Source organism: Argiope bruennichi, chromosome 2 (assembly GCF_947563725.1).
Source record: "Argiope bruennichi chromosome 2, qqArgBrue1.1, whole genome shotgun sequence".
Taxonomy (NCBI): domain Eukaryota; kingdom Metazoa; phylum Arthropoda; class Arachnida; order Araneae; family Araneidae; genus Argiope; species Argiope bruennichi.
The window spans coordinates 132,084,246-132,106,528 of NC_079152.1; the positions used below are offsets into that span (position 1 = coordinate 132,084,246).

General features: G+C 32.1%; 1 protein-coding gene across 6 annotated transcripts in view; it reads right to left on the reverse strand.

The window, feature by feature from the left end:
- Positions 1-3,481: 3,481 nt before the first annotated feature.
- Positions 3,482-22,283, reverse strand: part of LOC129961912 (elongation of very long chain fatty acids protein 4-like) — a 52,191-nt gene continuing 33,389 nt past the window's right edge. For 3 of the 6 annotated variants that reach the window (XM_056075542.1, XM_056075543.1, XM_056075544.1), the window contains exons 5-8: positions 18,348-18,407; positions 14,353-14,461; positions 9,757-9,893; positions 3,482-3,683 (exon numbers count right to left, since the gene is read on the reverse strand). In XM_056075542.1, coding sequence (XP_055931517.1) covers positions 3,522-3,683; positions 9,757-9,893; positions 14,353-14,461; positions 18,348-18,407 — 468 coding nt within the window. In that variant the 3' untranslated portion in view covers positions 3,482-3,521. The remainder of the gene's footprint in view (positions 3,684-9,756; positions 9,894-14,352; positions 14,462-18,347; positions 18,408-22,283) is intronic. The other 3 variants (XM_056075545.1, XM_056075546.1, XM_056075547.1) reach the window with 3 other exon arrangements.

The window sequence follows — 22,283 nt, forward strand, 5'->3', positions numbered from 1 at the left end:
CTGAAAGTCTGTCGGTCTGTACTTTCAAAAGCATGATAACACGATAACTTAAAAACGCAGGACATAAATATATCAAATTTGGTATATTATTTTGTCACTGCAGTCGTAGTTCTGCGTCAAATATTGTCAATCGGTGGTCGGAACAAAACACAACTTCATCTATATTAGAAGCTACGCGAGAATGTTTGGGGGATACCACTTTCTCTGTTTACATTTGTTTTCACTCGCCGCTGTTCTAAAAATGAAGACGAAATCCAATGGAATCAGAGATTCCTTTGAAGAATATATTAAGAAAGTGGAAATGCCGACAGTTGAAGAAATCCCATTAATGGAACTATCGTGAGATTAAATTACAAAATTGTTTTTTGGAACAGTACTATTGGCGGATCTCCAACTAGGCAACTCCTCTGGCCGCTGAACTTACAGGGACCTGCAGGCAGGACGAAGAAAAATGTGATTCGCCTGGTTGTTAAATTTTATTCACTTAGCTATTAAGACAATGTTATTCACCTGAATGCCATATAAATTAAATTATAAAAACATATAAATTCTTTGAAAGATAAAATATTAGAATAATATTTAATGCTAAATATGATTAGATAATTCTTATTTATTTCACTACGTTAAAAAAAGGTTCAAAGGTTTGTTCCATCTAACATGACCGGAAGATCTTTACTGAATGTCTTTGGTGCAAGGCAGATTAAGCCTCTCCCAATCATATTCTTAAATGTTTAAATTTTACTATTTTTGAGATTTTAAGGGATCCGCTTTTGTTTTTAGACTTTTTAGAGATCTTTGACTTCATGGAGGCGGAATCAGAAACAACAAAAACATCATAACGTGAACCTAATTATTACAGATAGTTAGTCATACTATTACTTATAAAAATTTATCATCAAAAACGTTTGATTCATTATGCACTAACATATATGTCGTGTAGTTATGATTCATTTCATAAATGAATAAATAGAAACAGATTTTCACTAAATTATTAAAAGAATAAAAAAATTATCTTATCTAAATTATTAATAAATTAATTAAGTTAAAATAAAGTGTTGAAATATAAAAATAAATTACATTTAGTTTGTTGGTTTTAACTAAAATGTTCAGCTGATTAAAAGGGCCTCATAATGCACTTTGTTTATCTACGCAAAATACTTAAAACCACCTCTGGGTAATTAAGAACATATACAGAAATTGGCAACGATTCCTATAAAACAATTGAAAGGGTTTCCTATCCCTTATCTATATGAATATCGCTATCTCTCGGTGTTTCTGGAACTAATTCTTTTTTCGTGTAATCCGTTTCCCCGTGTCTTGAATAGTACGTTCAACAATTTTGGAGCCTTTACACTGAGTAGTTTGCTGTATAGAGACTTCAGAGTAGAGGTGTTTTAATTTCGACCACCTTGTATATTACTAAAATACCAAGAAAGTTTAAAGAAAATTTCTCTATTTAGAAATGGTATAAAACTATGTCAGAGAAAATTAAATGAATGCATAATAGAAAGATATGGAATCTGGTCAAACAAAATTCGAATATGAAAATTTTAAATTCTAGTTTCCATATGAAAATTTTAAGTTTACTAGATGAATAGCACCAAGGGTTTAGACAAAGATTTGGTGTTGAATTTACATACCTCTTTCCAAAACTTGAAAATGTTGAGAAAATAAAATTTCTATTTGCTTTGCTAGCATGGACTTTAAGGTGGAGCATGTTCAAACTGATGTGAAAGGAGCGTATTTGTACGGAAACCATGATGTTCCCGCATGTACGAAGTAAGGATGCAAAATTTATGTTTTTATGCTTTATAAGAATATTATCTACATATTCTACATTCGTTCTTTATATTTTTATCCAGTTCATAATCACTCTAAACCAAACTGACAGGCAGCGGAACTTCTAATTAAATCAAATTTTAATAAACCTTAGCATGAAAATGGATTGTGAAGTAGAATCTTGCACTAGAAATAATTGTATTTTATTGGTATGTGTTGAATTTGTTATCTTCGGAAAACTACAAAGCGATTAGAAATTCCATTTAGACGTATGAAAATAAAAGATAATTTGCAAATAACAGAGTTGAGATCAGTTAAGTATCATTTGGTGTGATTTTTGAGTAAATGAGGCATAGTGTATATTCTCTTCAGAATATTACTTAAATAAGCTTATGCTATTATTTAAAAATTTGCATTGAAACCCGTTTAATTCATGACAATTTGTTTCATTTTTTAGCGCTCATTTTTATTAAAACTAAAATTTTATTCTGCTTATTATTCGCCTTGGAGACAAGCTGATTCACTGGAGATATTAATTATATTTGACATCAATTAAACCGTTTAGCTAAAACTTTGTCCATGATTCTCTCAAATTGTTGTGCTTTAAAGCCATGCTATTTTAATAGTTTTAATTGATGATTTAATTGATTTAAAAGTTTTAATAGTTTTTTTCTATGTTCTATTCATTTACATATGAGCATTTCTAATGGAGACCATTTTCCTGACATCATAGCTCTTTTATGCTCGATACATTTTTAAAAAAAATTTAGTGGTATTTTACCTTCAATTTTTTGTTTGACCTGTAACCTACATAGATATTAAAAGGCTCCTTCTTTAATTTTCAACAATAGAAGAAAATCCTGGAATCAAATATTTGAAAAAAGTAAGGAGATTTCTGTTTTATTCACGACAATGAAAATATTACTTGTCACAAGTTAGAATTAAGGTTAAAATTAAAAGAATTATAGTCTGAAGAATTTTACAGCAATTAAAGTGACATCATTGGAAAGATAATTATTTCATTTTAAATTAGCGTAAAAGTAATTTTTATGCAGAAATATTTTAGGAAATTATAGGAGAGAACGTCGAAATCTGGAAAATTTTTAATTAATTTAAACTAGAATTAAAAAACCCCCAAAAGTAGTGTCTAGATGCATATTTCCACCCTCCTAAATATGTATGCATGAAGTATGCAGTTATGGTCAAGAGATCCAGCCTACTGATTGTTAACGTTGTTATAAGTATGCAATTGCATACCTAAGAAAAGTTTATATATTGAAAAGTGTATACATCAATACTCTTACCGAAGAATTCTAAGCGAATTATAAATGCTTGTTGAATTTAATCTAGTTATATTAACATCCTGCTATAAAGCAACACTAGGGCTATTTTAGGACGGACCTCGTAATTTTGAATCGCGGTCAAATGACGAGAAGAACACCTGAGCTGGAACACCCCTCTCTAAACTTCCACACCACACCAGTGGGAGGACGTTTGGCTCTGATGGATTTAACGTGCACCAGATCCGCTTACACGATGGTTCTTCGTTCGTATCGGGTCTCGAACTTCAAACTCTCCGGTTCCGAAACGGAGACCTTACCACCAGGCCACCGCGGCCCAGAGTGTTTGTGAATAGCATAAAACTCGTAATAAAACACATGAACATATTTATAAGAAATTTATTTAAATATGTTGATAAGGTTTTATTAGTACTTGATTTTAACATCAACGCGTTATTGGCTTCATTGCATCTTAGATTTCTTGATTGATTTTTGATAAAACTTGAGGAATAGCACAATCATGCTGACGATAAAAACTGCAACAAGAGCTTGTAGAGGCTCCATCTTCTCGCAGCCGCTTCCAAACGATATAACCATAAATAACAATATTAGCAGAAATTGAGCCTGTAAAAAAATTGATACTATTTAAATAGCATCAAATATCTTTTTTGCTTTTTATTCATTTATAATATCAAATAACTGTAATACAGAAACAAATTATTTATCTTTCAAGTTTAATTGCAATCTATAATTCAAACATGCAAAAGTATTTTATTTTTTGATAAGTTTATATCTTTTTGAGCTAGTTTTGTTGTTACGTTTGTTCTTTCAATACACTACACCACCATCTCCGCATCTACGGCCAAAAAGTTCTCTTTCGGTTTGGAGAGATGGTAATAATTTAAAGAGGATCATGGAAATTTCTTTTCCACAAAAAAAAAAAAAAAAAAAAAATCATAACACCAAGGAAGAATTGGCGCTGTCTGAAATAATGTTAAGCAAAACAGAACGTGAAGACAATGATTTAAAATTCCTTTAATCGTTTCTGAAACGTGTTACAAAGCATGTCCAATGTGGCATCCATCATTTTCTAAAATCGCATTGCTGCATTGTCAAAAGTAGCTCTTAGCATAGCAGGAAGAATGTTACACACATGTCGGTGCATCGCATCTTTCAGTTCCGCCAATTTGTTTGATTTTCACCATAACCAGTGCTTTTGAGATAATACACATTGAACATGCTTTGTAAAACGTTTTAGAAACGGTTAAACTCATTTGAAAGCGGTGTCTTCATGTCCTATTTTACATATAGCGACATTTCACTCCTGGTGGTAAGTGTTTGAACTTTTTTGGCAGAAAAAAATTTTGATGAACCTCCTTTAAATTATTACCAAGTTTGATAACATTTGGTCCTGTAATTTTCCTTTTATGGCCATTTCAAAGTGGAACTTTAATTATAACCATCCTGTATAATAAAAAAAATAATAAAAAGAGTTCAATAAATCTCAATATTAATGGATAAAGTAACATTAATGGTGAATACTTTTTCAATAATCAAGTTCAAATTTTTTCGTGAATGATTAAATATATTGTTACGAATTCTGTAAATTGGTGTAATTTGTCTTATGATAATGAATGTTATATGTATCCCATTGTATTTCAATAGCAAGTCGCCAAATTGGCGAGATATTGGCTCATTGGCGATGTTTTAGGCAACTAATTTTTGTCGCCAAATTTGGCGACATTTCGCCAAGATTGGCGACGGAAGTTGGAAACCTTGGCGACAGAGAGGATTTTCTAGAGGGATCCTGATTTCTTGAATTCTCTCCAAGGTTCTGGATTTTTCTAATATGACATAACTTCCTGTTAGTGACGTCACTTCCGGCAGAGAGCATATAAAAACAAGCGCGAAAGATTAGGAGTTGTATTGGGGTTGTTGGTTGTTCGTTGTTGTTGTTCGTTCGTGTTAGCTTCCGTCATGAACGGTAGCGTTTGCGAAGAAGGTGGAAAGCGCAGATGCGCGGAGACGAATGAAGAAATGATCATTGATGGCAATCATAGTGATCTGCCTCAAACTAAAGAGAAATACACTTGCATCCATTGCAAGGAAAGATTGATGATCCGAGATGCGGTAAAAGTCCTAAGACTTGAAATTGAAGGTATCAACCAAGCCACAAGGCATGCCAAGAGGGAGCAGATTGATTATGCTCACCCGCATCTTGCAGCCATGGAGTCTAGAAGAAAACAAGCGATTCAGGAGATGGAGACCCTTCTGGGTAAGATGAACCTTGTTAGTTCTTGTCAGGACTCGAAATGTGAACACTCTAAGGAACCCTCCCTGAACCTGAATAATGATAATTTCGTCTCTCCAACAAAGAGGAAACTTGCCAGAAATAAACCGGAACCCCCTAAAAATGTAATTAACTTAAGCAATAAATTTCAAGTCCTCAATAATATTCCAGTTGAAAATGAAACTCCCAACACTGCAGAACATAAAATACCACCAATAATGTTGAAATATGCAGATAACTTTAATGAAATTTTATCCCAAATTGCCAAAACCTGCGGCAAAACTGTCAACAAACTGAATAAAGGGTTCATTAAAATATTCCCAGAATCGGCTGATCAACACAAAGCCATTCAAAATTTCTGCAGGCAGCAGGGTTATGATTATTATATCATAACCCCCCAAAACAAAAGACCATTAAAAGCAGTCATCAAAGGGCTCCCCCATGAATACGACACAAAAATAATAGCTCAAAACCTAGTTGATAGTGGTTTCCCAGTGACTAGGGTTGTTCAACTTACCCAGCTAAGAACTAAGAGACCTCTTCCATTTTATATGGTTGAACTTAATAAAACTGAAAAAGCCGAGGAAATCTTTAAAATAGAACATCTGGATTACCTTAGTATCACAGTAGAGCCCTACAGAGGTCGCAACCTAGTCTCGCAATGTTATCGTTGCAACTTTTTTCACCATGCAGCGAATAACTGCAACATAAAGCCCAGATGTCTGAAGTGTGGCGAAAGCCACGAAACAAATGCTTGCGTGATAAAAGAAAAAATTGAAACGCCAACTTGCATCAATTGCGGCAAACAAGGGCACATAGCATCTTACCGCGGCTGCGAGGCCTTCCCAAAAATTCAGTCTGCGAGAAAAAATAGGGACAACTATTTTCACAAAAACCAAGCTCTGATCAGGCCAAATGTCAGTTTTGCAGGTCTTTTTAAAAACACAAGCCATCATGAGATGGCGCCTCCATTACACTCTTACCACACAAGCCCACCAGAGCTGGCGCCACAAACCTATGGTCACAAACAAGCCAACAACACCGTTTTAGAAGGCAATGATTTCGCTGACATTATAGAAGCAATGAAAGAACTGAAAAAGCTAACGACCGAGTACCCTTTACTCTTTTCACAGCTTAAAAAACTAAAAACCGCAAACACTGTTATGGAAAAACTGGATATACTCATGAAGGCATTCGATAACCCAAGTCTACCTGTCACTAACTAGTTTTCTCCTGCAATAGCCTTCGCATAGTCTATTGGAACGCAAATGGCATTAACAATAAAATAATTGACCTTCGTAATTTTGTAAATAAGTATAACCCCGATGTAATCCTACTGCAAGAAACCCACCTTAGACCACAAAGAAAAATTTTCCTGGCAAACTATTTCTCATATTACAGTTACAGAGTTAACCAGGCTGGCGGCGGTACTGCAATTTTAATTAAAAATGGTTTACCTCACAGTGAGGTCCCCCCACCTTTACTACAACATGTAGAAGCTAATGTAGTAAAATTAAATTTTAAAAATCAAGATCCAATAACCTTAATCTCTATTTATATCCCCCCTAGTGCAGATAATTCCAATTTTATTTTCGACATCGAAAACCTGATGCAAACAGGACCTAATCAAATAATTTGCGGAGACTTTAACGCTCACCACGTTAGCTGGGATTGTAAGCGTAACTGCCCAAAAGGTAATTCCCTAAAATCATTCGCCCTTCAGGCCGGATTAGACATTATAGCACCGTCCACCCCCACTAGATTTGGGCCTCAGTCAGCCAATACAATAGACCTCACCTTAATTAAAGACTTCCTGTACCCATATGAAATTCACTCCTTACCTGAACTTAGCTCTGACCATAATCCCATCTTATTAAATTTTTTCTTTAAATATTCCCTGCCCAATAATCTTAATAAATTTAAAACAAACTGGAATAATTTTAAATTAACCCTCAGTCAATCAGAAACCCCAAACATTGATGAATTTACAAACCCAGATAAACTTGACCATTTTGTAAACATCTTCGAATCGCAAATTATTAATGCAAAAAATCTAGCCTCCACCCCCATTATAAATAGTCAAAATTTTATTGACCCTAAAATTAGAGACCTAATCAGGGACAGGAACTTTGCCAGGAAAAATTTTCAAAAAACCAGAGACCCAGTCTTCAAGAGACTAATGAACCAAATTAATAAGGAAATTGAAAAACTTAACAATAAAATTCAAAGCAATGAATTTATACACAAATTAATTAGTGTTAACACAGAAGACGGATCAATCTGGAAACTTGTCAAAACTTTTAAAAGTAAAAAACAAAAAATTCCGGTCCTTAAAGGCCCTGCTAGTATTGCAATAACTGATAAAGAAAAAGCAAACTGCCTGGCGGCTAGCCTTGAGAAACAATTTCAACTTAATGAATTGAGCAATTTCACCACAGAACATAATGTAAATAATACAGTCAAAGGCTTTCTCGACTCATTGCCACAAAAATTTATTGATATTCCCCCTCCCTCAACTGATGAATTAAAGGATCATATTAAAAAACTTAATATCAAAAAAGCCCCTGGCCTTGACAGTATTAACAACAAAATGTTAAAAACACTTCCGGACAATTACCTAAAATTTTTAATTAATATAATTCATAGCATTCTCAAATTAGGATATTTTCCCATGTCATGGAAAACAGCTGCAGTTATCCCCATATTAAAACCAGGAAAAGACCCAACTGATCCCTGCAGTTATAGACCCATATCCCTACTCTCTTCTGTCAGCAAAATTGCTGAACAGATAATTCTCAATAGATTAAATAATTACCTAGAAGAACATAATATACTAACACCTGAACAATTTGGATTTCGCCGTAACCTATCTACAACCCACCAATTAATTAGAGCAGTAGAATTCATTGAAGAAGGTTTTGAAAATAAACAAAAAACTGCAGCGGTTTTCCTTGACATTCAGAAAGCTTTTGACAGAGTTTGGCAAGATGGTCTTATATACAAGCTAATTAATTACAACATACCCCCACACCTTATCAAAATTATAATTTCTTACCTCAGTTACAGATCCTTTAAAATCAAGATAAACAATGAATTTTCGGAAGTAAAACCTATTCTTGCAGGTGTACCTCAAGGATCTAAACTAGGGCCAATTTTATTTTCCTTGTTTATTAATGATATCCCCAAGCAATTTAACACTATGTTGTGCATGTACGCTGATGACACTGCAATACTAGCTAGAAACAAAAATCAAAATTTCATTACCATAGCTTTGAACCGACATATTAAATCTCTTGAGGACTGGTTCGTCGAATGGAAAATTGAAATAAATGCTAGTAAAACTGAAGCTATAGTTTTTAATAAAAATAACTGTAAAAAGAATTTCTCCCCAGTTAAAATTAAAAATCAAACTGTCCCGTGGTCTAAGGAATGCAAATATTTAGGTGTTATTCTAGATAGTAAATTAACTTGGAAACCCCACTTTATTTACACAGCTAAAAAGTTTCGAGACCTAACTCGTAAATTTTATCCCTTAATTTCTCGAAACTCCAAAATGAGTAGACAAAATAAAATGCTTATTTACTCTGCCTACTTGCGTCCAGTATTAACTTATGCCTGCCCTGTGTGGGGATATGCTGCCAAGACTAATCTTAGACTTATTGAACGCCAGCAAAATAACTTAATTAGAAATTTCTGCAATATGAAATACTACATGCCCAATACAAATATGTACTTATGCCTAGACTATCCCCCTCTTAAAAAATTCATTAAAAATCTAGCCACTAACTTCTTTAAAAACATGGATAAGAATGAAAATGAAGCAATAGCTAAAATCCCTAAATATAAACCATCTACAAACTCTAGAAGACCCCGTAATATACTACTTTAATTTATCTCAGCCCCTTAGTTTTTCTTCCTAACTTTTATTTTTTCAAACTCAAATTATACTGTATCTCAATAGCCAATTCTAGCTCACGAGCAGTAAAAACTTACTAAGCCCAACGGCAGCGTATCCCCCCCCCCCTTCACCCTAATATCAGACAATCACAATGAGTCCTGACACTCGTCATCTCCAAATTTCGTCGAAGACGGCCACGGCAAAGTATAGACAGCAAAGCACTGTGAAGTCTCTCCTTACCGGGGATAAGCCCCTGCCGGGGCTAGGCGCCCCGTCAACCCAACCATCAAGCTAGGAGTTGTATTGGAGCCTTAGACAGCAAGCAAGCTGTAGGCTGGTGACTGAGCTATTGAATGAGCAGTGTTATTCTTGTAGTCTTCGTTAAATAAATAGCTTTATTTATTTTTTTAAAAGGATTCTGCTTATTGAATTTACTCTAAGCACGTCGCAGGAAATTCGTAACAATATTTATGAATGTAGCAAAACTGAGCTTTGGGGTATATACTTACAATTTGCAAAAGTGTGAGATAATGTTTCCACCACAAATATTTCTGTATTGACTTCCCGAAAGCTGATAAGCCATAATAAAAGTACATGACGAAGTGCACAAAGGTATTCAGGCACATAGCGAAGACAAGAAAAAAAGCTGAAATGACAAAAAAAAAAGTCACTCCATCTTGCAAAATTTTTATTTTATGTATTTTTTTCTTTATGTATTTTTCATTTTATATTTTTCTTATTCTCATTTCTGTTTTTTGAATATTAGCCCAATCGTTGGTCAAGAACCATTTACTTCAGAGACCGTATTGGCAATCCAGACATGTGTAAACGATAACAAACGCATTGAATATATTAAACTTATAATTCAAAAGTCTCAAAATAGGGTCCTAAAATTGATATTAACAATACTCCTATTCCATACCAACATAAGGTTTCTCAATATATTACTGCAAATTTAATGATTATTATGCACATATCAAGGAGGAGCTATTTTTAACATAAGGTTTATATTTGGATGTATAAGTTGTAAATTGAAACATACGAATTGTGCGATTCACAACGTGCTTTACAGAGCATATCTTTTGATTTACAGTTATCAAATTTGATACATAATCACTTCGTGGATAGCAGTTTCTTTATTGTGAAAGAATTTTTTATAGTTTTTTATAAGACTTATTTTAACTATAATTAAGTGATTTAAAATGTAATCAAAATTTTAATATTTTTTACAAAATGATTTCGAAGCAAATTATTGCACATACATTATTTTTACAACATTATTTTATACATTATTTTTTATTTTTATTTTTAAATATTAACATTAGCATATATATATATATATATATATATATATATATATTACGATGACAGTTTCGCAGACAGTAAAGAAACTTTCGATTTTTTAATTTTGTATTATTTTCGTCCCGGGAACCAGGATTTTTTGCACAAGCAGAAGCGACCAGCACGGGACTCAACGACACAAAACGAAATGAAGAAAAGCTAATGAAAATTTTATACCTGTGAATATATATTGTGAGATTTTAATAGGGATTTATAACACGTGTCAATCACAAGTAAGAGAAACACAGTGATCTTTAAGTGGAATTTATTTATATCAGCAATATTTTATCTCTTCACTAGGAGTGTGGAAACGTGTCGGCTTTTAGCCGATTCAGCAGTTTTAGAACTCATGTTGAATTAATTAAATAAAAAAAGTGGAATGGAATCAGGAAATAAGAGAATATTTTAGAATGAAGTTAATATGGGCTAAAGTAAGCTAAAAAATTAGTAAGTTAATTAAGTTTAAATTAGATTTTAAAATATCATTACAATTTCCCCCTCTCCCCACCGCAATACGTGGAAGTGCGTCAAGACCCTTTGACACACAACCATACCCTACAGTGTCTGAGTAAGAAGTTAATATTAGAGATTCTAAAGTTTCCCTTACTTTTACATTAATACAGAAATCCCATTCATCATTTTATTTTAAAAATATATATAAAAAAAAAACAAAAAAACTGAGAATTATATTTGTGACAATCCCATGTAAACCTAAATAATCATCAACAACAAAATATTAAAAATTTAAATAATATTATGTTCAAAGTTATTTTTCTGTAAAAACTCAATTGATGAATTTAATTTTATAAGGACAGTCTATGATATGTTTGCCTATATTATTCTTAAATGCTAGGAAGTCTGAGTCAACAAGATTATTAAATTAGAAGTAAAAATATTAAAGAAGTAGAAGTTAAAAGTGGAAGTAGTAGTAAAAAATTAAAGTAAGTTTTTAAAAAAATAGTAGTAAGAAAAGATATATAGTAGTAAGTAAATAATAATAGTAGTAAGTAAAGTAAGATTAAAGTAAGTAAAAAATTAGTAGTAAGAAATTAAAATATTAAGTTGTTCAATAAAATATCAATATTGTTATGATTTCACCCAAATGAAATATCAATATAATTATGATTTGTAATAAAGTATTTGGAACTGAAAATAATAAACAGAATTTTAAAAATCTCAAATGAAAAGTTTGGAAATGAAAATAAATGTAAGATTGAAATATTTCATATTAAACACTTGAAGCTGAAAATAATAAATGCAGGATTTCATAAATATCAAATGCAAAATTTAAAGATAAAAATAATTGGTTTCATATGAAATACATGGAACTAAAAATAATTACAAGATTCAAAGATTTCATACAAAACACTTGTAAATGAATGTAATACTCTTATGAGAAATATGTGGAAAATAAAATATATAGTATAAAAAAATATTTGGGTAATTGAAAAAAAATATTTGTATTTTGTAACAAACAAGTATTTTGGCACAAGTGATAATAGAGGGTAGTTTAATGACTGTCAGAGGTGTAAAAATTTCTCCTGGGGTATTTGCTACATTATTCTAACCATCACATGCTATTAATTATGAAGTATATAAGAAGCTTGGTCGGCTATTTTTTCTTTCACAAAGTTTGTATACATATTAAAACATAAAAGCATTTTGACACAATAAATAACAGAGTACAGTTTATTTACTACCAGAGGTGTAACAAATTTCATCTGAGGAATTCACTAATTTTCTCTGATATCATATGTCATAGCTTTTATTTATTTTGTTATTTTTTAATTTAAAAATAAATTTAATTTATTTGAAGAAATCATCTTTCTTGACTTTATTAGCATATAAATAAATTTCAAATACAACACATTTTAATATTGTGCCTAAATTTTAAATAATAGATTTGAAAAAAAAAAATCAAAAACTTCATAATATTTTAAATATTAATATAAAAAGATTATTTGCAATTTATCGAAATTGAAAAATGCAAATAAAAAAATCATAAGTACAAATTATAAATCTGGATTTTCATCCGTTGGATCAGGAACATTTTTTTTACAAACACTAATCACATTTTGATGATTCACTGAAAGGCAATATTGAGCACTGGACTGACTTTGGAGAGTAAATCAGGCGATTATTATATTGTGGTGATAATATAACACGAAAGGGATCTGAGTGATTCAATTTGGCACAGAATAGGAGCAGGAACTTCTTGAAGAAGTGATAAGGAGCACAAACACATGGGTACTGAGCAGCAGAGCCGGAGTGTCGGATGAGGTATAAGGTTACGGATGGTACCATCGGCGATGAGGTAATAGAAAATGGAAGAATCGGCAATCGTGGAACTTCAGTGACGTGAAACGGCGTGCTCGAATCCGAAGAATCTACGCAACAGGAGACAGCGTGGCCGAGACAGCACAGAACATCATCAGAACAACGGCGAGTCAAGTCCTCTCTTTCCGGGAATTTAATTCTTTTAATTAATTTGAAACTTTTGCACTATCCTATCGACTAATTAAATATGTAAACATTATTTTTGAAAGCAGATGGCAGTTTCGAAGACAGTGAAGAGACTTTCGATTTTTTAAATTTTGTTTTATTTTCGTCCCGGGAGCCATGATTTTTTGCACAAGCAGAAGCTACCAGCACAACACACAACGGCACAAAACGAAAAGCTAATGAAAATTTTATACCTGTGAATATATACTGAGAGATTTTAATAGGGATTTATAACACGTGTTTATCACAAGTAAAGGAAACATAGGCATGGAATTTGTTTATATGAGAAATTTTTTATCCCTTCACTTGGAGTGTGAGAACGTGTCGGCTTTTAGTCGATACAGCAAATTTAGAAAAAAGTACAAAAATTAAACCAAATAAAATAAGAAACTGGCCTGAAGATTTTCTCAAGGGTCACCCTCAGGCAGGGATTCAAAATAAAGGATTTTTTCTATGAGGAATCCAGACTAAAATTTGCGTTCACAAGCGATACAAGGGCAGAACTGCGAAAGAGGGCGAAATGATTTTCTCTAGTAGTTATATAATATGAGATTCTGACAGGGATTTCTTTACATGTCGATTTAGGCAAGGGGAAAATTGTTCATGTTATTGATGGGACATTAAATGCAAGAAAATATATTGACACTATTCTAGAGACAAAACTTTCGCCTTTCTTCAGTGATCTCTTTCCCAACAATGCATTATTTATTTTTCAGCAGGATTCAGCTACTTGCCACACAGCAAAAATATCGAAAGCGTGGTTTAGTACAAAGAGAACTGAATTGTTATCATGGCCAGGAAACAGTCCTAAACTCAAAATCATTGAGAATTTATGGGACCGTTTGAAAACTCTGATATATAAGAAGCGTTCATCAAATAAAAGAGGATTCATTGAGTCTATAATTGTTTCCTGGCATCAAGCAATAACGAAGGAAGAGCTTAAAACTGTCGTCAACTCAATGAAACATCATTGTGAAGCTGTAATAAAAAATAAAGGCTACCTTACTAAGCACTGATAACTCACTGGAGTCATCAGCATCTAATGTATTCTCGATAATTATTGCCTCTAAACTTTTTTTGTATTGCAAATATTTGAATTTTGCTTTTGGTATTGAAATCAGCATTAAATTCCCTTTAAAATGATAAAGTGTTTCCATTTTGTGAAACATTACATTTTCTATAAGCATACAAAATTAGAAAACATTAAAAATTTCAAAAGTATCCACAATTTTGGCCACATATATATATGCATTAAAATGTACCTGGATCAGGAATTGTCATAAACGAGATACTGAATAAACACATAGAGGTATGATGGAAAACATGAAGAAATGATATCTGATGTTGCTTCTTGCGTAGTACGAAGAATATCTGAAAAATAGAAAATTTAAATTATTTCATGAATAGCTTCAATGAATTTCTTCAGCTAGTGAAAAAAATAAAGGCAAGCGTAACTAGAACAGCCATATTTATTTTCAGCACCGAGTCAATTTCGTGAGAAAAATACTGGCCTCGTAATAATTGAATTTTTAAAATTCATTTGTTGCAAAACGCATTGTTAATATAAAAAAGAAGAAATAAAAAAAGCGTTTCGGATGGAACGTAACTATATTTAAAATTATAATAAAATTAAAAATGCTTTTAGGAAAAGTCTAGAGATCTCATTTTTTTTTAAAGAGAGTGTTCTGAATAGCTTCTTTACATATTTTATACTGTACAATTATTAAACATGAAAAAATGAATTTATTCATTCTATTTGACCAATAATCAGAAATCTGATTACTTAATTAATTTCAATTTGCAATGTGAGGGCTTAGGGCAAAAATATCCGTCTATTTTTGATAATATCCATTTCCAATCATACTTTTGGCTTTATATGATTTAAACGTCAGTAGCTCTAAATTGAGCAAAAAAAAAAAAAAAAAAATCTGCGAACAATTAATGATTCAGTTTTAAGAATTTCAGGATGATAAATAGTAACTGCTGACCAAAACTGAACTTTCCTAATGCAATAAAAGACTTTTAATTTAGCTTATTTATGTACCCCACCAGTTTTGAAGTATCAGGAAGATTAATTTGTAGTGTATCTCCAGAATTTGAATCCTCATCAAAAAAGGAAAACGGACAAGGGGCCAAATTACCATCTCTAAACTTTCCAGCCTCAGTAGTTGAGCGTTTTCTGAAATTTTGTCGTACTCACAATTAAGGTTTAATTTCAGAATCAGTCAATAGTAAAATGTAAAATTTGATTAGAGTAAGTATATTTTTAAATGCAGTTGTTCTTTCCTTTTATACAGGATGGCCATAAAATAACTTTCCCTGTTTGGCGGCATCTGAAGCTTAAACGAACGAATGAAATGAAACCACATTTCATATACAGACTGTGGAAGGCATGAAAAGATGAATTCTGCAGAAAAAAAATTAGCACTAAAAGTTGCCGATAAAGGAAATACCGGCGCTATGGGAGTACAGTTATGAATAAATTCACGAAACTCACAGAAAATAATCTTTTTTCATTCCATATTAGGGTCCCCTGGACGCCGTGGAATCCTTTCCTTATGCTGAACTTCAATGTGTACAACCTAATGCATAAGGTGTATGACGCTTTCCACTGCTGCGTGTAAACTGTCAGTTTCGATGTTCATAACAGCTCCTCTTATCATTCTGCACATAAGACATGCAGATTTAATTAAAAGCAGCCACGGCATTACACTGTCTAGCGCCGGAAATACTCGTGAATGTCCGCGTTTTTCTTGTAATATTCAAGTTTTGCAAACCAAGAAGCTTTTTTTTTTTTTGTTTATGCTTATTGACTTTCCTTCGCCATTTTTATTCTAGTTATTGTGTAATCAGAGGAAAATTGACTCAAACTGGGTGAAATTTATAAAGGGCGTCTCAAAATGAACGCAAGATTTGAATTTGACACCATTCGTCCAGCAAAGTGTTGGCAGCCCTATTAAAAAAAACCATTTGACAGCTGATAGTTAAGGGTTAGTAAAAATGGAATATTACACAATAGAACAATTTGAATTCATTGATGAAAAATATTTCAATAGTAATAAAAATTTGGGAATTGGCGACCAAGATCGTGTGATTTAACACCATTTTTTTCTATGGGGTTATTTTAAGTCAAAGGTCTCCCACAAGCACGCGTGCATGGAAGGAGAAATCAACGAAATTCAGCCACATTTATGACAACTGGTCATGGAAAATTTCGACAAAAGAGTGCGTATGTGCCAGCAGAGCTGTGGAAGTCATTTGGCCTATGTATTATTCTATACATAAACATATCCTCTGTACTTTACGATTTAATAAAAATATAATAATTTAAAGGAAAAAACTGTTTTTGTTTATTTAATTCAAATCTTGCGTTAACACGTTGTTTTGTCGTGTAACGCACCATTTTTACTAACACTAAACTATCAGTTGTCAAAAGGCCATTTTAATAGGGTTGCCAATACTTTACTGCACGAATGGTGTTAAATTTAAATCTTTCGTTAATTTTGGGACGCACTTTAAAACGAAATCTTTTTTCTGAGATCCTAAAACTAAGAAGCATTACAAAAATAAAATAATTAAAAAATACATTATAGGAAATGCTTAGATGAACATATCAGCCATTAAAGTTAGAAAACGTTCCGTTTGCAAGCTATATAAAAGGCCTGGAAAAAATAAATTCACTAAACGACATATAAACCCATATATATATATTTACATTACTCAGCGCATTTTAATCTAGGTTTAGTATTTTATTGATAATAAGAATTTTATGCAACATAATAGTTTTTTTCAAATAATTTGTAGATTTTCAACTTAATTTTATACATACAACTAGTCGCTTCTTTGGATAGCTTGTTCATTCTGGTCTAAGAATACTAAGTAATCGTTTCAGCGTGCATAATTATTTTAAATTTCACATTTGTGGAATGATAAGATTAATGAAAAATTATGATATTTGAAATTTATGCCAAAATGAATTATTTTTTTCTATTCTGGCAATTGAAACAAGGCATTTCTGTTTTAAATATCTTGAAATAAATATAAGAAAATGATCGAAATTTGATATTTTTTGTAGTAAAAATGCTTTTGAAATAAGAATCTCAAATGCTGTTGTTGTTGCTTGTGGCGTCTGACATAGACAAGCCCGCTGGTAAAGGCAGCGATTTTAAACTGAGCTTCAGCATCTCTTGTTTCAATAGCGCCATCTAGGGCCAAGACTACGTCTTAGCTACTCATGCGTCACTGTCTTTTTCACAAGGCGGACTTCATTTATACATTTCATTCACTCATCTACAGATCGTCATTTAGACCTGAATCAGAGAACGATCACCTCTGATACAGTACCCTCAGTGGTATTGTCTAGACTTTATGTCTGCGACAGATTTATGTGTGCCAACATGTACACGGAGGGTTTGAGGGCGGTGGGAATCGAACTCACAAGCCAAGGGATGCGAATCCAATGCCCTATCAACCATTCTATCCCGACTTAAAATCTCGAATAATAATGATTGTGAAATTGAATGAAGCTTAAACTTTGTAATTAAGAAAATAATAGCATAAAAAATATATAGCTCTCTCTCCTTATTATATTGTAAAAAGAAATAATTTGAAGCTCTTTAAAAAAGTTTCAGTGGAGAAACATATTTTAAAAAGCATATAATATCAAACAGCTGGTAACGGAAATCTTGGCTTGAAGATTGATTTCTTTGACACATAAGTTACATTAAACTTAAATAACCAGGCTTTAAACAAAAAATTAACATTATTAAATTTTGATAAAACAATGAAATTATTTTGACAGTTCAATACAACAATAAAATATAATGTTACAAATCTTGTAAGCATTTTATAAAAATGTTGTTGAAAGTGGAAAAAAATGTATACCATAATTAAATTGGCATCACTGAAAATATACTTTTGAATTTTAAAATGATTATAAATTACTTTGTGCATTTATGTTTTAGAAGAGTATCACAGATAACGCTGAATAATCGAATAATATTCTTCGGCAAAAATCGCAATTGTAAGTATAAGTGCCGACGCAAATAATGATTGATATTCACAATAGTTTTTCTTCTTTATTGTTTGTCATTGGTTCATCGTGAAAATAGCTTAAATGAATTGTTTCCAAAATGTTCGGCCTGCATAAGCACCTTTCACTTTGAAAGCTTATCACCAAGTTTCTTTTAATCGGCATTTCTACGTAAAGAAAATTTTATAATACTGATAATTTAATTCTAAACATGTTATTACTTACCGTATCTATCAATGAGATATATTTTTCAAAAAATAGATTCCATATCAATGACATGTTTACCTGGAAATAAAAATTCTTCTGTAAATAGTTTTGATTTAAGAAACTGCTCAATAAAAATAATGCGTTCTTCTGTTCACTTGGGCTCGATCACAAAAGTAGTATTTCATCTATTATAATATAAACGAATTTAATTGCATTAGTTGGAAATGCTTAACAATACATAAAACACTAAATTTTATTTAAAACATACTCGGCGTGTTGCTGACGAAGAAGAAATAATTTTGGAAATATCCTTTGAAATTTGAAATAGCTATCTTGTTTAATTAGGAATGATAGAAAGAATAATTTTATTTTCTTATCATCAATGAATGCATTCATTGAAATTGAATGATATACTGACGGGAAAAAAATCCCAACACCAAGAAAGACTTGTGTTAGATAAACAAAATTTGGTAGGCGTGTTTATACATTTGAAAGATGACGTCGATTCAAATTTCGGGCTTCGCGCATAAGTGTGGCGCTAGTAGCGCCACTCAGAACTTGCAAATCAAGTTTGCTTTAAATATGTACTGTAAAGTTCCTGAGCGTTATTTATCTGTGAAATTTGAAGTGCTGAGTTGATCTTAACCAAAAATGCCTTTAAGAAGACGAAGAGGCTATTATCAACAGCTTACTGAGTTTGAACGTGTAATAGGGCTACGAGAAGGTGGATTTTCTTTCCGCCATATTGCAGAAAGACTTGGCCGGAATATATCCACTGTTCAGGGTTGTTGGGAGCAGTGATCTAGGGATGGTACTGCTTCAAGGCGACCAGGGTCTGGGCGGCCATGTGGCACTGCTGAGTGGGAAGACCGCCGTATTCGGCATATAGCTGTGGCGCATCCTACTACGACTGTGGCAGAAATTCGAGCTGCAGTTGGTACTACTGTGACTCAACGAATTGTTAGAAATCAGTTACTTCATGGACAGCTCAGAGCAAGGTGTCCTGTAGCGTGCATTCCAATGATTGCAAGCCATTGCCGTTTGCGACGCCGGTGGTGTTAAGCCAGAGCTCATTGGAGGATGGAGTGGAGATGGAGATCTGTTGTGTTCTCTGTGGAAAGCAGGTTCTACCTTGGTGCCAATGATGGGTGTGTATTGGTCAGAAGGAAGCCAGGGGATCGCCTGCAACCAAACTGTCTGCGTCCTAGACACATTGGACCTACACCTGGATTCATGTTCTGGGGAGCAATTTCCTACGACAGCAGGAGCATTCTCGTGGTTATCCCAAACACATACTGCAAATTTGTACGTCAGTCTGTTAATTCAACCTGTAGGGCTGCCATTTATGAAGAGCATTCAAGAGGGAGTTTTCCAACAGGATAACGCTCGTCCTCATACCGCTGTTGTATGTAGGGATTGCAATACCGGTATACCGGGATACCGAATACCGGTATTTTGAGCCATTTGTACAATTTTGTAATACCGGTATTTTTTCCCATCAGTGTATATATAGGAGAGGTATAAATGGTATTTAATCTCTTTCTGACTTTATTATTCAAGTATACTTTAGTAATAGACAATATTTTCTGTTTTTCCGTCTTCAGCAAAAGTCTCTTGATTGCCCGATTTGTGAGCATTCAACATACAACCGACCATATAACCAAGCATACATTTTCTAGGTTGAAAGCAATAAGTTGGCGAATTTTATCGCCATCCGATGAGAGGTACAGAAGCTCACAAAATAGGAACAAACAAAAATTTATTCTCACATATTAGATATAATATTTGTACTATGCATATGACTTTCGAGCAAGTGCAAGCAATAAGTTGCCAAAATTTTATCATTATTGGATGAACGGTACGGTGGTGCATAAAATACGAACAAACTAACATTCTTTTTGTGTATTAGATTACATATATTTGAAGTCACTCATTAAGAGTATATCACTTTATAGCAAAGATTACTTGGTTTGTGATGTTTACTGGTATAAAAACCACGATAGTGTATACTGCGCCAATAAAAATATTTCCAATCCTTTATATCCAATGTAATGCATTCTTGGTTTCGATTGACTCTACTATGCCCTTCGCGAAGCTTACATCTTTGTCGATTACGCACATGGCAAAATTATCGCAATAAGCCAAGTTTTTCGATAGAAATAAGTGTTATAGTTGAAGAGCCGATCATTCGAACAAATCAAAATATTGCTATAATTAAAAGAAATGAATCAATTAAGACTTAATGCAGGCAATTTTTGATTACTTATGATTCAGTTGATCGGGGACTCAATAATCTTTTTCTTTTTTTTTAAATAGCTGCTGAGTAATGCACTTTAATTCTTCAAATGTGTTTCATTTAATGCCACTCATAATATATCCTCTTTTCCTTTCCTTTGAATAAAACTGCATTGCAAAATAAGATCATTTCTATATTGCTTTTTAGAAATCGTTTAAATTCTTGTAAGTTAAAGGTGCTTTATCTTTAGGTTTCGTGAAGTAAGCTCCGAAATTTTTTTCAAAATGCAGATAGGTCCTCAATCTGAAAATTTGAACGTGTTTTCATCTTCTTTTAGTCATTTTAGTTGGAAACAACATCATCGATTCCGATAGCTTGTGATATTAATGGGTCGTTGCCCGTCAGTAGTAAATGAGTTGCTTTTTTGTGATTTTTGATCTTGTTTGAATCCTAGAAATGGTTTTGTGTTACAGTTTTAATTCATTTTTTCTCTTTAAAAAGTAATTCACTAATTTTACGAAAGAATAGTAAAATAAATATTACGATGCTGAATAAATTGTATGAAATTTTCTGTTTCATAGTTATTTGGCGCATTAATACACTTTACAAATTTCGTAATTATTTATATAGATAAGACGATTAAACCCAACATTGCAAGTATTTTGAAATGTCAAACTTAACTGAAATTTAATAAATTTTTCCACTATTGTTGGTATTCTAAATTTCGTTCTTTTAAAGATTATATAATGACAATGTGAACTTTGTTTTTAAATATATTTCTAGTAAATAAATTTTTTAATAACAAATTACCGATTTCTGTTCAGTATTTTAATATTCTAGTTGCTTATATTTTCTATTTAAAAATATTTACTTCTTTCCATGCATAACACTAAGTTTACACTATTCTGCTATTCCATAAAAAAACAAAGAACGAATGAATGTTTTTATCTTAATATGCTCTGTATAAAATCGATTATATTTTTATAGTTAACTTAGTTCGAAAATTTTGTAATATAAATAAATAATAGTACTTTTTCGCTATATTATTATTGATGAGAACACATTTTTTGAAGTTAATTAATTTACTGAGATATTCAACTAACTATTACATGTGTTTCATTTAAAAAAAAATCCAAGAGTTTCATAAATAATTGGTTAATAAAAAAATATCAGATTTAAATAATTATCAGCAATATTATCAGATTTACCTGATAATAATTTTTATATCTCAAAAATTGTAATTTAAAAAAATACAATTTGATGTATTTTTCATGTACATAGAATTTGGTATGCATGTATTGATAATCGCTTATTCGTTTATTCATCTTTATAAAGTGGGATAATCAATAAATTGATTATAACAATTACTTGCAGAATGATATTATAGTTGCGATCATATTACGCTTAAAAGCAATTTGCTGTATTTCTGATGATAATGATAATTATCAGATATTTTTTCCATCATATAGTTTTTCTCTGATTAAAATTCTAGATATAAGTCAGCTTTTGTCATTAAGGATTAGTAATTTTGATGCTGAAAAACTGATATAAAATTAAAGAATGAATAGAAAAAGATATTCATATCGATTAATTATAATTCACGGATGAAACTGAGCTTACTCGTTTGATATATACTACGACTTTTTTTTTTTTTGAATAAAAATCACCAAAAGTCATTAGCGCCAGCGTTGATTGTAAAATCTACTGGCTGACATTTG